At 30.0% G+C, this 18,322-nt stretch overlaps 1 protein-coding gene across 1 annotated transcript in view; it reads right to left on the bottom strand.

The window, feature by feature from the left end:
• The window catches only part of LOC128988649 (suppressor of lurcher protein 1), a 516,555-nt gene that overhangs the window by 377,798 nt on the left and 120,435 nt on the right, over positions 1–18,322 (bottom strand). The window contains exon 3 of the mRNA XM_054410137.1: positions 17,901–17,964. Coding sequence (XP_054266112.1) covers positions 17,901–17,964 — 64 coding nt within the window. The remainder of the gene's footprint in view (positions 1–17,900; positions 17,965–18,322) is intronic.

Below are 18,322 nucleotides of genomic sequence, written 5' to 3'. Positions count from 1 at the left end.
AGAACAGTATTAACAGTATAACTTTAACATGGTGATGGAATGTCTAGGTGGTACATTGGAAATAAACTATACCGAGCCATGGCTCGGTTGCCAGGTACTATGATTTAAGATACAACAAGTGTTTGCTTAAATATGAAAACTTGATTAATCTAAGTTAGTAAACATTGGATATCATGGGAGACTATACTAACCTCATCATGTAGATGAACATGTTAGGCCACCTCTCTAGTGGGTCATAGACCTGTCACCATTTAATATTAGAAGTCAATATCCATTACGAAAACAGTACCCGTATGTGTCTGTTTAAAGAAACCCAATTCCCAATGTAATAAAACTCTACAAAATTCCTCTTTCGAGGTTTTTAAAAAAGCTTAAATTAAGTAGTTTGTTTTCGCATTGGGACGGGAATAATGTTATCTTATATTGTTACAACTAAACATTCTTACGTAGATATGTATAATGCATTTTTAAATTTTATTATAACTTTAACAATTGATTGTAGTAAAGCTTTCCTTAGAGACAACCATAAACATTACCGTTAATTTAATTAGGTGACGTCGAACTCTTGTGAGGTAAAATAGTTTGAATACTGGAGAAACCGCGGCATGTCGGCTTCATGCCTTGGTTATGTTGTCATAACATATACGAGGAAAATTACCTTTTTAGAAATTTTGTTTACTTCTGTTCAATATATCGCATAAATATTTTTAACTCATTACACTTTTAATTTGGCTATTGAATGTATTCTGTAGAGAGTAAGTAGCAAAACATCTTTACTGGCAGATTATGATGACTGCTTTGCTAAAACTTTCTGCAAGAATTACAATAATTTAGTATTATCCGTAGACATTATAATGCAAATTTTAAATGACATCCATCAATGTAACATTATTTTATAGTGTAAGCGTAAATGTTAGACTTGTTTGTTGTTTTGTGTATCTCATTGGTTTATGTAGAAATTATTATATTATTTTATAATATGACGTATTGGCGTAAATCTAAATTTATGTGCTGCTTAAGAAATCCACAGAGTTAAAAATTTTACTGGAATTAATTATGTTTCCTTATGTATGCTTATATCTATTTTGATCCATGTCAGAAGAAACCGATTGCATAGTACATTTTGATATCGAAAATCATATTAAATAATTTGTAATGCTACTTTTTATATACTGTACCTATATGTATTATTATTATATGCCTACTGTTACCTAAACATATATTGATATACAAATACAGCATAAAATACGTTTGGTTAGGTTGTAAACAACAATCCAGTTTTCGGTTCTACCATTCTACGAACCGATAGCATAAAATTCAATAAGGGCTGTGGTAGAGCTGTGACAGGAATGCGTATGAAGAACTTCACGTTATTGATAAACTAGTTTCTACAACAAGAAAATATTTTACAATCTACACATGTCAACCCATATATGGATTTATAATAAGAAAGAACATATATATTTTAGTATTATAACTATTAAAACAAATTTTGCGAAGTGTTCATGCGCGTTATTATTATACAGGGTGTACTATACATCTATCATCAGGTTCACAAAAGGATTTGTTTTGCATTCTAATAATTTCAAATACGAGTAAACAAACCCGAGAAAATGGCAAGTATGAGTATTGAGCAGCTTATTATAAAAATTTGAAACATTTTGGAATAATTTACGTAGGATAAGACATAAATCAGATGCATGACAACAAAGGCTGATTAATCTATATACATATAAAAGTAAAACAACTTTCACTGACTCACTGATCACTGTATCTCAAAAAAACTACTAGCCCTAAGAACTCAAAATCTGGCATGGTGATTCCAATCAACCTCTGGGTGTGCAATAAGAAGCATTTTCATAAAAATTCCATCAGGGCTCCGCCCCAGTGGCTTTTAAAGTTCCCATGTTATCCCTACGGAGAAATGATTTGTTTACAATTGATCAGATGAATACTTTTGAATCTGCACTATTAATTATGGGAACAGATGGTCATATTTTGCTAGGTGAAATTATAATATTTCCATTATTTTTGTGGCTTGAAAAAGCGTTTACTGCATAACACATTTTTCTGATAATTAAATGAATGAAATAACGAAGATGTGTTTTTGTCAGTACTCTATTAAATTTGTTGATGATTTTAAGATCTATGTGTTCTCTATAATTAATAACAGTATATTATTTAATGTCAATATCAAAGGAACAATTATTGGCTAATGAGTTTAACCTTTTATTTGAAGGGATGGTATCTGCATCCTGCATTCTCCTATCACTTAATATCCATAATTATTTTGTTGGCCTTTCAGATTAAAACATTTTTTTTTTTTTTTTTTAAAGGTTGGCGGCCTTTTTTAACCTTGCATTTGCCCGTCCACATAGACTACAGATCTGTGCGTGGAACGTATCCAGCAAATCAAGGGGTGAGCCGGTAACAGTACTTATGTGAACTGTACTGATAAAAGTTTGTGGCAGTGACCAGGATCCGAACCCACGACACTACTGCCTTGGGCCCGAAGTTCGCGACGCTACCAACTGAGCCACCGACTCACCCAACTTAACCCAACTTAAGTTAGTTGATTTAACTTTGTAATTGAAATTTTCGTTATCGAAGCCACGACGGGCTTACTAGTCATTTATAAACACCATGTACGTACATATATTTAACTATTAAAAAGTATGTTCTACTTTAAAAGTCTAGGGACGCAAATTCGTCCTGACGATATTTGGTTTTAACTTCCTTCACTTTGTTGGAAGTGATATTCAAATATCCCTTCCGCCAAATGACCGTTGAAAGCCTTCACACATTAATTACATAATAAAAATATTATTTTTTCGAGATTTGTTTTCATGCCATTAAACATTTTGATTCCTTGGTTAATTCATCATGTGTAAGCCAATTATAATAGAAATTTTAATATTACCGCCACGCAAACATAATGACCTAATGTTCGCTCACCTATTGTTACAGAATTATTCAGAAAACATGTGTGTCAATTACTTTTGAACTTGTTAATCCGATTGATCCAGTCAATCCATTCGCTGAAACATATAATAATATTAAATATAGCTAAAATTAACAGATCGGTTCAACGTCATAATTAAAGATATATCACGGTTGCCTTTGCCCAAAAACCATATCTAAATAGTAACAATATAACAATTTTTTCTGATAATTAAATTAATGAAATAATGAAGATGTGTTTTTGTCATTACTCTATTAAATTTGTTGATGATTTTAAGATCTGATCTGTGTGTTCTCTATAATTAATTAATAACAGTATATTATTTAATGTCAATATCAAAGGAACAATTAATAAAGCCGTTTATTGAACCTGTTTCCTATTCTTAATTCTAAAACATGGTAATTTGTGCTTTAATTTTGTAGGTTTTTATAGTGTTGCAGAAAATAGTCTTTACAGTATTGGTGACCTGTTTTGTTAATATAGTTTTTGATGGCATGATCGAGAATGCATGAGAGGCAGTATTACTATTGTTCTTGACCCAATGTTCATAGGAAGTAGTTTATTACGATTGAAGTACTATGTTTTGAACATTAGCTTATACATGTTTTTACCCGCAAAGAAACTAGGTGACCCGGATCTCCGATCGTATTTATGTGGCTTTTGAGCGTCATAAAACCGTGCCAATAATTTAGAATAGAAGTAATTTTATCGAAGAACTTATTCACAAGTGGAGATTTAGAATCCCCAGTTTATGACTACACAGTCATGAAATAGAGTCCATTATTGGGATTGCATAGTTTAACCTCAAAACATTATTGGTCTATTACATTGTAGATTTACGTTAATCTAAGAGCATACATTACTAAAGGCGTATTACGTATCTTAAGTTGTATATGTTATTTCAGTGTGAACTCTAAAGTTTTGGTGTTTTGGTCGGATTTATTTTTAATATAATTTCCTCAAATAATCGTATACAGTTAAATCTATATTATTTCTCATACATTGACTCTTATCTCACTCGTTTAGAGTTCTTATAATTTTATTATTTGTGACCTGTGGCTAAATTCACCGAATTTAAAATACAATAAAAGATTATTTATGAAATACAGAAATAATCATGAGAGGTATAACAAAGATGTTTATTTTGACACGAAAAGGAATTCAATACCATTATATCAGCTATTATAAAAATCATTTAGGCTTTAAAATATAGATTTGTTGTTTGTGCCGGAGTTTCTAGATGTGTATAAATATACAGGTTGTCGTTAAAAAATGTATGTCCAAAAATGCGTACGAAACATACATCCGCCATTTTGTTAATTATTTTAAAAGATTTTTATCTTTGAAGCTTTTCGACCAATTTTTACGAAACATGGCAAGTATATTATTAATAAGAAAACTGATGGTAGAGAAAAACTAAGTTGGTCCAATTTGTTTGAATTTCTCAAAATTACGACAGTTTTAATTTTTATAATTTCAACTACTGAAAATGACTGATTGTATGAAAATATTTTTCGGAACACCTTTATTTAGCAACAAGCCCTATCAACAACACCAATATAAAAGAAGTTCGAATGTCACATCACTTAAATATCATGATTTTAGTTGTAAAATAAGGAAAAATTAGATACCCCTGACTAACCTAACCTTAACATTGTTTAAAAAAAAACTATGGACATATCGATGATAACAAACAAGCTATCGTTATACGTTTGTATATATTTTATCCAAATAAACTTTAAAACTTAAACAGCTAAAACCAATTTTTGTTTATACTATACAACAAGGGTTTTAAACTTATGTATGAATTGAACTAACCATTAATAATCGTAAATGCATGTATAATTTCGTGATCAAATACTGTTTATGTGGCAGAACAGGATGTTGCTGTCTGTTTGTCCGCAAACTCATCTGTCAGCGATAATTGTGTAATGACATGCATCCACAGCCATTAGTACAACTTAAAGCTAATATTATATTTGACTATATGGTCCATATCTTTAATAGCTTTATAATGTTTGTTTGGATAAACTTTAATAATGTAATTGCATCAACCAATCCCATTGCTGTCTTTAAACGAAATAATTAGGTGTTAAACAATGATTGGATACATTAGTACGTGGTAGTTTTTGAATCACTAACGCAATATGATGTTTTGTGTGTTAGTAGGCATGGTCAATTGGACAGTATATATAGCTGGATGTAAATTGTGTATCACTGGAGAAATTTAAAGTAAATGATTACCTTACTAATACTGCAGGAGATTAATAATTCTACAATTAATATTACTATTAAGACTACAAAAGTAAATATTTTAATGATAAATTATTTTTTTTACATAAAACAATGTAATGTTATAAGCGCATTACTTCATATAAATTCAAAAACTTAAAATTTTTCCCTTATTTTAAACTAATTTTCCTTGAATTTCTGATTTATAGATTTAAGTTCATTTTTCTCAATAGTAATAAAGGTTTTGGTCATACAACTGTCACGTATGATCTTTCCCCGTTATTATTTTTTTATCATTACTAACTTGACATAAATGGTATTTTACTTTTCCAAAACAATGTAAAATATTTTGTAAATTTTCTAATAATCATAACTCTTTTTAAATATCATTATTTTAAGGAGAATTAAAAGATAATTTGCAGTTAAGTTAAGGTAGCCCTTTGCTGTTATACCTTTATTTTTCATTACTGGTAGCATAATTTCATCGAAGCGCTGTGAGATTTAATTACTTGAGGCAAAATAGTTTGGATGCTGCACAAGCCACAGTATGTCGGTTGAAACCTTGGCCAGGTTGACATTATAATTCCTGATAAAATCAACATACTGTATTACAAATTCGTGAGCCTTTTTACAAAAGATTGTATCGACATTTCATCGACTTACCTAATCTATAACGTTACTATCAATCGTAGGATCCAAATATGACTTTTATTTACAAATAAGTGTACATATAGTAAATGCTTTATACCTTGGGGTATAATGATGTTTAAATTAATAAAATTAACTTTAATATCTAATGTTGAAAGAATGCCAACGCAAAATTTAAGTCATTTTACATTGGCTAGAAGTATGCAATTTATAACACACTAATGTTGGTTATGTCAGTATATTTTGACCGGGTGTACGAAACAATGAAGGTAAAATTGAACTTGGATAATATGGAAAATCGAAACTCCTGTAACTGTTTCTTCTGTTGACTTTATGTAAAGAAAAAAAAATACAGTGGTCAGACACGCATTTTTTTGAAACATTATATTCATTCCAACGTGGGGTAAAATGTTATTGTTCTAGGACATATTAAATGTTTTTTTTTTATTGGCTGTTAATCACTTTAAAATTATTTTTAGTTCATTTTAAAATGTAACTCTATCCATTAGTCGTTGTATATCAACAATAATTAGTGTATACGGTAAAACGTTAAATCCACGTAGCAATTTTGTTCTACTTTAAAATGATACAGAGTAATACGGAATTTTAAACCATAAATATCTCATATATTACTTCCAAACTTTAGATTTACTGGCTAAAATACAAAACACTATGTGACTTTAAAGTTACTAAAATATTTTTTGACGAGAAAAAATTTATATTCAAATATATTCTATTACAATTAAACTATTTATGACTCTCATTCTGCTGTGTATTGTGAACTTAATATTAATTTCATATAACAAAGAATTCAACTTTTTTGTCTTGTTTATTAAAAACATTTTGTAATGGTGGAAACAACAAAACTGTTTTTGAATTTACAAACCGATCGCAGAAAATTCAATAAAAGTTAAGGTGTGACGAGAATACGTATGAGGAGATTCGCGTTTTGGATGTCCTGTTTGGATGTGACACGACAAAAATGTCAATATGATGATGTGAATCCAAAAGTGTAGCCTAATTATTACGTGGGGAAATCATTCATAATTTTCATAACCTTACTATTATAATGCACTATTATTTGTTTATAGTGGCAAAGAAGATGTAAACATTAATGCTTAAGTTTGGTTGTTTGTTGAAATAGTATATTTGTAACAAACTAAAAATTTTTCAAATTAAATTACGTTATTCGTAATAATAATTAACAAATACCGACTGTCATTAAAAATAGATATTTATAAAACTGGCATTAATACCGATATGGCAATGTTTTCTCTATACTCAAAGGCAAATATCACACTGGCTGACAGATGTTTACCTTATCCCACAGAATATATGACTTGGAATTATTAAATTTTTCATAGGGGGCTCTGTATGGTTTGGACAAGACAAGTTGTTACACAATTCAAGTTGTATAGGAGTTTTATGAGGAAGGAAAACTATTTTCTGTGAAATTTTACTAATTAAGATATTTTGATGGAAAATCGTAAGTGCGGAATTTAATTGTTTAACTTTGTATTTTTATTTTATTTTATTCCAACGGACATTCCATTTTGTTTGATGTGGTGCTATTTGTTTACAAACTTATCTTTATCAATATAATATTGCAATATACAGTTCAATATGGCTAATTAAATAACAACTATACATTTAACTCTTAGACTTAGGCAACAAAAACAAATAACAATAATATATAGTAACTAACAACAATAACCAATAGCTGAATCAATAACAACGACGATCGCCCTATATACTAACCATAAAAAAACTATAAATAATAATAAATAACAAGGAAATATAAAATAAATACAACAAAATAAAAATTTTATTTGAAGTTGTTTTCCAAATGGTATTCTAGAAAATAAATTAAAGTATTAACTGTAAAAATGACTTGTTCCCATTTTTTGCAACTTATAACAAGGCAGTTTCTATTAAAGACGATTACTTATCTTTTTAATTAAATAAAAAGCATTATACTTTACATAATTAAATTCATAATTCCATTAATCCTTAAGCGCGTGATCGTATTTTTGCGTTGGAGCGCGCGTGAGGATCTCTTAGACCCCTAATTAAAGATGAGTATAAAAAAGTTTTTTGATATTTAGCTCTTTAAATGTTAGGCTTAATATTTCTATTTATTTTCTCATATTGTTACGTAAATTTTATGATCCTATGATTTAATTAAATTGAAAACAACACTTTGAACCCTTAACCTTTTTCATGATGAAATTTAATAGTGGTGTTAAAGAGGGGAAAACGATTAATTATAACAGTACAAAATTATAACATTAGTAAAATACCATGGAACCAGTAAATATATCATGAATCAATACAGTTCCCGGTTTGTAGAAAATACTGTACAAAAAAACAAAATTTTTTTTTGATAATTTGTGTTTTTTTTTAACATCCTCGTCCAAACCATACTCTACGTTGGTTAGAAGTCCTTTTAAACACACTTCACAAATATTTTACATTTCTCCCTGGCAGATTCGTTTTTTAAGATTTTAAAGTTAAATTTGTTCTTGACGTCTTTTTGCAGACTGTGTACCACGCCTTTACACTGGGAGGCTTTATCAGTGGACTCAATGGTTGGACATTCCCATCCAATTGGTTTACAGATACTACGTTTTTGGCAAACTTTCAATAATATCAAAATTATAAATTATAAAGTTAATAATACAAATTAATGATGATATGATTGATACACTACTACGCGCACGGGGGGTACACTAGACCCCCCAATGTACACAGTGCTGGTAACACAAGTATGCGCGTGGGGGTATGCCAGACCCAGGGTATTGTTACAGGTCAATGACTCAGTCAAGACTAACAACCCTGTAAACCAAATAATTACATTAAAAATCTTTAATAGTTTGAAATGTCCATACATATAAATAAAATATTTTCTATATTTCATGCACAGAAAAAATAATTTAGTTAAGTAACAGACAGTTGTATAGTAATATAATTTCAAGCAGCAACACACATTAAAATAATGAAATCGAAATACATTTTCAATGTTCATGTCTGTAATAACTGGTTTTGGACGGCAAATCGATGCAAAAATTCGTATAAGCCTATACCTAAGTCACAACTTCAGAAGATGCATTTATGAAACACAAATCAATGTCGGACGAAGCCAACATTAACAGCCAGTTTTAATATAATATTGAACGCTTTTAAAATTATTCAGATAATGAATTTTCAATACGATCGTATTAAGTAAGGTATATAGTCATATACCTTATTTAAGTATTATTTAACTATATTAAACACACGCTAAATAATTTCCTTTTAGAAAATGAACATGGTAATACAAATATAAGATGAAGATGCGCATTTGATACCACTGTTAAGCAAACTCATTGTACCAATTGTCCAACTTCCCAACCAGCTATTCACCTTTCTACCTCATGTTGTCGTTGTAATATCAAATAATAAGCTTCTAAATAAGATTATTTGAATATTATTCTATTACAGTAGGCAGGTCAAGCTTAAGAAAACAATAACTAAACGAAACCTTACTATGAACAGCCCTCTGCTATGATAAATTTCCAGTTCAGAGTTAAATGGAAAAAGTTGATCCAACTTCCAAGTTAACAGTTCCAATTTTTTTACGTTTAATTTTCATTCACAATTCATAACGCAAGAATCTACAATTTAGAAAACAGTTTAAAATGTAATCAAGAATCATTTTTTTATCTCGGGGAACCATGTGTGAAGTTAGTGGAAAAAGTTAATTTCACGCAAGAAAGATTTTGTCCACTCTGAAACGGATACACCTTCTCTTAGGTTGGTAAATCGTTTGGAGGATTTTTTTCTCTTGTGATTTTTTTTATTAAAAGAACAAATCGTAGTATCCCAGTTACGATAAATAGTGTTAAAACTGTAAGTTAATTAATGTCTTACACTATTGACACAACAGTCAATATCAATATTGGTTCACTAATATGTTTTACCTTTTTATATTATACATCATAGGTTATTTGTATATAACAGGATAACCCTCTAGTTTTTGTAATTCAGAATATTAATTATTTTCATATAAGTAATTAATTGGTACAACTGTGTACCCCAACATTAAATGTGAATGTTAATTAAATGTGAGTTTTACTGCTTAGAAATTGCTAAAAATTAGCGCCAATACATGGGATCGTTATACTCAAAATTAATTTAAATTCGTAATTTTAAATTTTATTTGTGTGCATTTATAAATTACATTTAAGTTTACATTCATAAAATACATGTTAAGTTTGTAGTTTCCCAAGCCACTGTGGTATCTAGGGATATTGCGAGTTTTCAGTAGTTTTATTTGGTACTTAGATACGTCATCCTTAGCATTTCATTGGACTATTTTCGAGTAGTTGTGTTCAATTGACTGGTTTTCCCGTTTTATCGCTATGGCGAATATACAAAACTGCTTGCGTTCCTACCAGTGAAACATCGTAGCTAGGGCCAAAGGCAAGGTAGCACCAGCAAAATTTTTTTATTATTACTGTAAAATATTTTACCAATCTTTCAAAAGGCATTTCACAAGCTTATCATGAAAACTTAATAATAATCTAAAAACCTGACAGAAATGTACTATACATAATCGGATGTTGTCTTAGACAATTGAATTTGTAATCTTTAAGTAAACATCCCATCTAAATGTACCAGATGACACCATTGTCTTACTGAAATAGAACATATTTCTAAGAGCTATTCATAGATTGCGCTAGTGTCTACAATTCTATTTTATATCAAATTTTGTTTGTTTTTGAGATTTTTGACGTGATATAAAAAGTCGTAAAAATCTTAAAAGAGGAAATCGGAGACAGAGTATATAATTCTTATACTTATAACTAGACTTACTATTACGTACTTATTTAATTTATTTTATATCATTTTTTTTATAATTAGACTTATAATTATGGATTTATTAATACTTGTGACAACCGTTTCAAAACGAATGTTTTTTTAAAAACAGCCTGTTCTTCTTGTTCAAGATCTGGAGATGGAAGTTTTAGTCCTCAAAACGCGTCATCCATAAGGATTACACAGGATCACTTTGGCAGTACTCAGGTAATATTATACCTTTTATAGCTTAGAACTGTATTTAATGACCTAGCGTGCTATTTTAAAGGCAAGATATATTTATATATATTTTGGAATTAAGTAAGAATCACATTTTAATAGGAATCACTAATTTAAGCCTTTTTTTCACATGCATAGGCGGTGAAACTTCATCGTCAAACGTTGGATAGAACAATCAAATCTGCAAGCATGCAAAACCACTTTATTTTTTGGTGGAATAGTTACTTGGTCCAAGTGCCAAAACCAAATGTTGGTTAGTGACTGAACACAAAATGTGTTTGTAATTTGTATAACTTGTGTTATAAAGTAATTGGCGCCAAACAATGTTTTTCGAATGTTCCAATGTATCATTTGAAGCTAACCACATTCACAATATCTATCATTGCAATGTTAAAACATTATGCTACAGTATTTGCACTATGCAAAATTAATAGATATAGTTAAAATTGTCATTGAAAATATGTTTTGCGTGTAAAATCTTATGTTTGGGTCATTTTATTTAGAAAAACAAGACAAAATTTCGAGACTGGTTCCTAAAATCCTTGTTTGTCAAAGCCGGATTTATTAAAATCAACTTGAAAAGGCAACTGAAAGTGTTGTTAAGAAAAGGAGTATCAAATGAAACGGTTGTTAAGCTTTCTATAGGAAAAGAGTAATTACAGCTATTATGGTCGCTTATGTAAAAACAAAAGGGTAACTAAACAGCAAAAATACTTGATTCAATAAAGGGAGTGGCACAAACTGCCAGTCGGGCTGTAAACAAATAAATTAGTCTTTAACAAGTGTCCCTTTGTTTTTTTATCGTGGTGAGTGTAAATTAAAATCATGAGTTTCAACAAACAGTGGTAGAGAACTTAAAGTAAATATATTGTTAGTCAGTTATACCAATATTTAAAACATTCTGCATTTGAAGAGGTAGAAACAACCTTTGAGATCTGTGTGTGAGGTTACTGTTTTGGAATAGTTAAACAATTACGTTTATGGTTACGGAGAAAATAAAAAAAAACTAATTAAAATTCCCATGTTATTCTAATATGGAAAATGAAAACTGTTGTAGTTTACTTGTTTATGAATATATGTTAATCTAAATTGGCAAATTTATTTATTTCATCCTATACTATTGACGTATGATCAAAAACACTGTTTACCTTCCACGTAGCAGCAATCCTGAGCACTCGTTAAATCTAATGCTATTTAAATTGGGAATAAATATGTCTTAATTATGGAAATATTTTAGTAAATATGTAATCAGACAAGTTGAAATTCGCTTAGTCTGCAGGTTTGCTGCAGTGGGGCTATTTTGTTAAACAACTTATAAAACTTCATGAGCCCATACAAACGAGACCCAATGCAAAATTACGTTATACCTTACTCTTAGGTAAATGATTTCTAATATGTTGCGTGTGTTAAGAAGCACTAATATGGGAAATAGTTATAGCATAGTCAGACAAATGGAAATTCGTTTAGTCGGCAGGTTTTGCTGTGGCGGGTGTATTTTTATTTAAAGGTGCATTCATGTTTAATCGTTGCATTCAATTGTTTAAATACAGCATAGTTTCTTTTTTTTCGTTAAGAAAGAAATGTCACTCTTCCTTGAACAGAAAAATTACTATTTTGTCACACTGAATGGTAATTGTAATTTTAGTATCTTTCTTATTATTAGTGTTATTTAAAATTTGTTTTTGGCTATATTGTTCTTGTTTGTAATGGTTTTCCTTAAAACTTGTACATTGTTTCGCAAGATTTTAAGGTTCATTTATGATCTTTGAGTTTATTTTTTAGTTTGATGAACTGAGTCAAAGCTGCTGCAGTGTTAGTCTTGTGTATATTTATCTCGGACTTGTGGGCGAGAGGGACGAGTTTCTATTTAACCGAAATATATGGCTCTGGTATATGACATGAGATAAAAAATTTTCAATATTTTAATCATATGGGGCTTGTTGAATGGTGTGCATTCAATGAGGTATTTGTTATCCTAAATATTATGAACACGGGAAGTCTCTTATCAAGAACGGAAATTATATATTTTGACATAAAAACTTTATCCGTGATTTAACAGCCAAGAACCTAGGTGACCCAAATCCTTGGCCATACTTTATTTATGTGACTTTTGAGGATCGTAAAACTGCAGCAATCATTTAGAGTAGTGGTTATTTTCCCAAAAGTACTTTGTTGTTAAAATCATCATCCCTTTCATGATTAAATGAAACACAATCGGTTCATGTGATACAGTCAAACCTAAAAACACTCATATACTTTTATAAAAAGGTAATTTGATCTTTAAAGTAATATATAAAAAAGAAAATTATATAAAATATTTGTGAAATTCAAACACTCGTTGATAAATTCAACCGAATTGCTAATTATTAGAATCAATAAATGCATGAACTTATGAATACATTCAATCACTTTAAACATTTATTATAAGTGAAACCATAATAATATATTCAAACTGGCTATGCAACTATTGAAAATATAAATCATTAATGAGCGTTTGCAGGCAAAAGACTACTACTGGGGACCGTCTAAGTTTGGGCTCGGTGCTTCCATTTTAACCAATTATGTCATCCTGTTGATGTCCAATGTTTTAATAGCTATACAACTGTATATCATAATTCTGTACTGATTCAACATTTGTTCATTCCAAATTAATAGAAAACAATAAAACACAAATTTATTAATTGAGGCATAAGTTATTTACAATATTTTGTATCATAGTATTTTAATATTAAAAATCCATAAAACATTCAAAACTGATTTTACATTTACGTAATAGTTAATCATAAAAATCGTTAACATTCAAAAGCTGAAACATAAAATGTAAAATGATTTTTTCCCTAATATTATACTGCTAATTTTTTGCCATTTTATTCAATTTAACATATATATCTAAAAAACCACACTTATAATAGCAATTTATTAGTATAAGGAAGACATATAAAGCTCGTATTACCAATTTTTAAGAATATTTAGTATTAGTTGCGATTGCCACTTTAATATTATAGCACTTTCAACAAATTGTATAGTTAATTTGTCTTATGGTAATGTTTTTTTTTTTTTTTGTATTAACGGTTTTATTTTTTTCATAATCAAATTAAACATATCAGTATTGTTTAGGTATGGATTTAACATCACTTAACAGATGCTTACTATTGCTGTATTATTATATTTAATGCGTACTCATATCAAACCACATTTCGAAAGGAATTGTATAAAACAAAGGTCCAAGTGCAATCGTGGAAGATCAGGAGGTGACGCAGCAGGTTTAATTAAAGCAACAATGGCCTTCTGGGAGAACAATATTTAAAGATTAGATCTCTTTCCCCAACCTATGTTCATACATTACTCGTAACAAACGCCCTTTAGGGTTTTATTTCTCTGGAAAGCTGTATTAATCATGTTTAGATTATCATTCTTTGTTAGAACACCGTTCTATGAGGAATGCATATTAAATTGTTGAAAGCACGAATTAGATTTTCTTTGATTAATTAATCATATTGGTTATGTAGAAAATAAAAAAGTTTAAATCATATTTATTTCTCGAGTTCTGTCCATTTTACTTGTTTAACTTTAAGGTGATAACAAAATTACTATTGTTAGTAAGGCACCTTTATGAAATAGTTATTTTTAACGTATGAGCTTTTGATCTAGGTAAAGAGACACGTATTCTGGAATAAAACATCTATATGTAAAACTTTTTGGAACTTTATTTAAATGAGCTTAAGTAAGTATTTTAGCCATTTCAAAAATATAAATGTCTGTCCATAAGTAAATATTATAAATTTTACCGAAGAAGTTTTATACCAAAAGAAGAAGTTTATACCAATTGTGACCTATAAATAAAACTTCTATTTAAGAAAAAAATATCATACATCAATGTTATGTTTTTCTTGTCTGGTAACGTTATTTATGTCAAACATAGCACTTTTTACACATTAGCATATTTACACATACATTTAACTATGAGTTGGTTTTATGGTACCAAAGTTTGGTGGTGTGACAATATTTACTACGTGTGGATGAAATATTTTTGTCGTGACAATTTCAGCTGTAAACTATAAGGCAATAACCCTACGTTATAACCCTACGTCCTGTCTCTGTGTCTGCAAACTCATCCGTTAAGCCACTAAATTATGTTTCGCGACGCACTGTTAAGCCATTAGCCTACTGATACATATAGCTTGCATTGTTTCAATAGGTCTATGCATTTTAAGGACAACGTGGCAGATTGTTTGTTTCAATGAGAAAATAAACATGTTATATCTAAATATGAGATATCATAAATTAATATTTCAGGGAAACACGTTAAACAAAGTTGTATTTACTTGTTTTAATTGTCCTGTACACATTTGACGTATACAGTTTTGATTCTTGCAGTCTAACTGATATAAAGTATAGAAATGCGGTCAAAACTATATCATAAAAATTTTGTGCGTACTATAAAAGATACGTAATTAATTACAGTACGTCGTATTTAAAACTAGATTTAAATAAAAATGACGTAAGGAAGATTTTTCCAATTATGTCTAAGGTTACGTTTATATTTTAACTGTCGGTTTAACATATGCAAATAATATATTGACTGCACAGGAGGTATAGTATTCTTTGTTCTGGACGTAAGGAAACTTTTCAACACAGTTATGCCGTATTATAGTGAAACACATTTACTATGTTTGCAGTAAAGAGTAAAGGTAGATACCCCCACCGCAGCAAAACTGCAGCCTAAGCGAATTTCCATTTACCTGGATAAATTTATCTCTAAAATATTCCCTAAAAATTGTCAGACTTATTCCCTATTTGAAAAACATAAATTTTAGTGAGTACTTAGGCATACAACAACGCTTCAATATACAAAATTATTTCTTTTTTTAGGGGGCCTTTCAAAATATGGTAATAGCTTATTCCCTAAATGGGAAATTCGCTAATACAACAAAAAGCCGTGAATGTAATGAATCGCGTCGTGCATTTACCCAACATTTTATAAAGATTATTGAACGAAATGAGCTTTTACCCAATAAATACGAGAGTAACCTGCGGGTATTTGATGAGTATAACTCAAGAAAAGCGTATAGGTACTCTGGAAAACGTTCTCGGCAAAATATATCCTCATATCAGTTTGGGATTTATTGCTCCGAGCACGAGCTATTGTGAAATCCAGATTCGATTAGGAAATGTAGTAGCTACAGGCTACTAAAGGCTCTTTGTCAAACACGTCCAATTGTTTTGAAAAAGATACAGTCCGTTTAAACTACGCTTATTATAAATTGTAATCGTTTAATAAATAGTAATTCAGACAACTCTATATTTCTTAGAGATTTACAGTTGGAAAAGTAATAACAAATTTTAGTAGTGATCAGGTAAAGTAGTATGAGGAATACATACTTTTTACTGTACAAGTTTCAAAATTAAACATTAGGCTGTCCAAAATCCTCTTGGTATAAATTACAAATCAATAGAGATCCGTCATTCGAGCCTCATTTCATATGCATTGCTGCTCTAACTTCATCGTCACAACTTAGATTGGACAATCCAAACCTATTCAGCATACAGATCAACTTGATCTACTTGCTTTGATCGTCAATAGGCAACCACGAAGAGCAGCAAAATTATTGATGCCTTGATGAAAATCTTAAATATAAACGATTGTACTTTGAATTTAATTTACACATAACGCAAGACAAGCAAATCAGATTTTCTGTTATTTATGGGTTTTTACGGGAAAATAGCATAGGTTACAATAATTTTTTTACCGTAATTTTTAAACCGGAAACGGGAGTTATACGATTTTGTTTGGAATTTAAAGGGTTATAACATTATAATTTTTACCTACGACAGTTTTTTTTAAAGTAGCCATTTCAGTTCAGTTCTTAGAATTGAAAAGTTTCACTTAACAGCTGTTTACTTTCATATCAGCATAGTTTCATTTCATATCAGCATAGTTTTTCTCATATCAACACGGGTAACGGAACAATGAGGTTCAAGGATTGAGAGAAAAGAAGTACAATTGTAATGCTTCGAACGTCAACTAATCAGCTGATCAGCTGATCAGTTGACAATTTTAATTGTTGATCCGGCTCGTTCCTGTTGATACTCGCGTATTCTTAACCTAAGTTGGTGGAAGTTAAATGAAGGTTGATTTTAAAATATCAGTTAGTGAAAGTGATGTTGCACAAACTGTTTGTGCTAATCTTTTGCCACCAAAATCAAAACAAAGGCACCATATGCAATTACATACCAGCAATTCATTAAATGGACGAAACTAAATCAGGTTAAATTGATAAATGAAAATGTTCCTCTGGTTTATTTTGAAAACCTCTTAACCACTTTTTCACCTAACTCGTTGTGGACCATATATTCGATGCTTAGATCTAACTGTAAATTAACTGTTTCACTATATTATTCAGTTGTCCAAAAATATATGCAATATTTCCCTAATTGTACCTGATACAGTATTTATGGTAAGAATGCTGCTAGCAGAACCTATTGCCTGAAAAAGTAACGTATTATTTAACAAAGTTTTACAAACACGTAATTACATGAAATCAGCTGATTAAACAATAAGTCGTTGCATCACTTTCAGTGACAATGACAATAAACGAAAACATAACCTCTCTAGGAAGTTATGAGTAGTGATTGTTAGTAATAAAAACCAGATTTTAGTAATTAAAAAACGGTCGTAGGTAAAGTAGTGTACGCAACTCGCGTTAATAGTCTTTACGACACTCGTAGAAGTTTTTAAGGCACTCGCGAAGGCTCGGGCCTTAAATTTTCTACTCGTGTCGTAAAGACTAACTTGACGCAATCGTCGCGTAAACTACTATTATCAATATTATTTGGGCCATTTTCGGACCATAATAATTCTGTAAATTTTAGGGGATCATTTGAGTGAAATTTCAATTAGGTAAAATGTTTATTCACATAGTCTGCAGGTTTCACGTGGTGAGGGTATTTTATTTTATAATCTTCAAAATTGTTTACTTACCTGGATTAACAGCACCGCATTGTATAAACAGTATCAACACCACCAGAATCACGACACCAGATTTCTGCAACCAAAAATATGCCTTATTATTGATTAGAAATATTATTTAAAACAACTTAATTATGTTACAGCAATTACTTTAGCACTCTTCTGGCAATGTACATGTTAAAAGTAATATTAAATGTACATGTAAATACTACTTAAGGTTAAATCGGTCCCGTGAATAGGATAATCACTACGTACATACAGCTACGCAGCTAGTACCTCTGTGTTAAATGAAGATTCCCAGGTAACTGTACGTCGTGATCTAAGAGGCATATCGCTGGAAACTATTTAGTGAAAAGTTTTAAGTCTAAGGGTCATATACTGAGATGTAAACTTGAAATTTAAATAAAAAAGTTATTTTCAAACACTTTTGGGGT

This window comes from Macrosteles quadrilineatus, unplaced genomic scaffold, assembly GCF_028750875.1.
Source record: "Macrosteles quadrilineatus isolate MER2022 unplaced genomic scaffold, UCM_ALF_1.0 Scaffold_3__2_contigs__length_128488019, whole genome shotgun sequence".
NCBI lineage: Eukaryota > Metazoa > Arthropoda > Insecta > Hemiptera > Cicadellidae > Macrosteles > Macrosteles quadrilineatus.
Note: the sequence above shows the minus strand (reverse complement) of the source record. Positions and strands in the feature narration are given on the sequence as shown.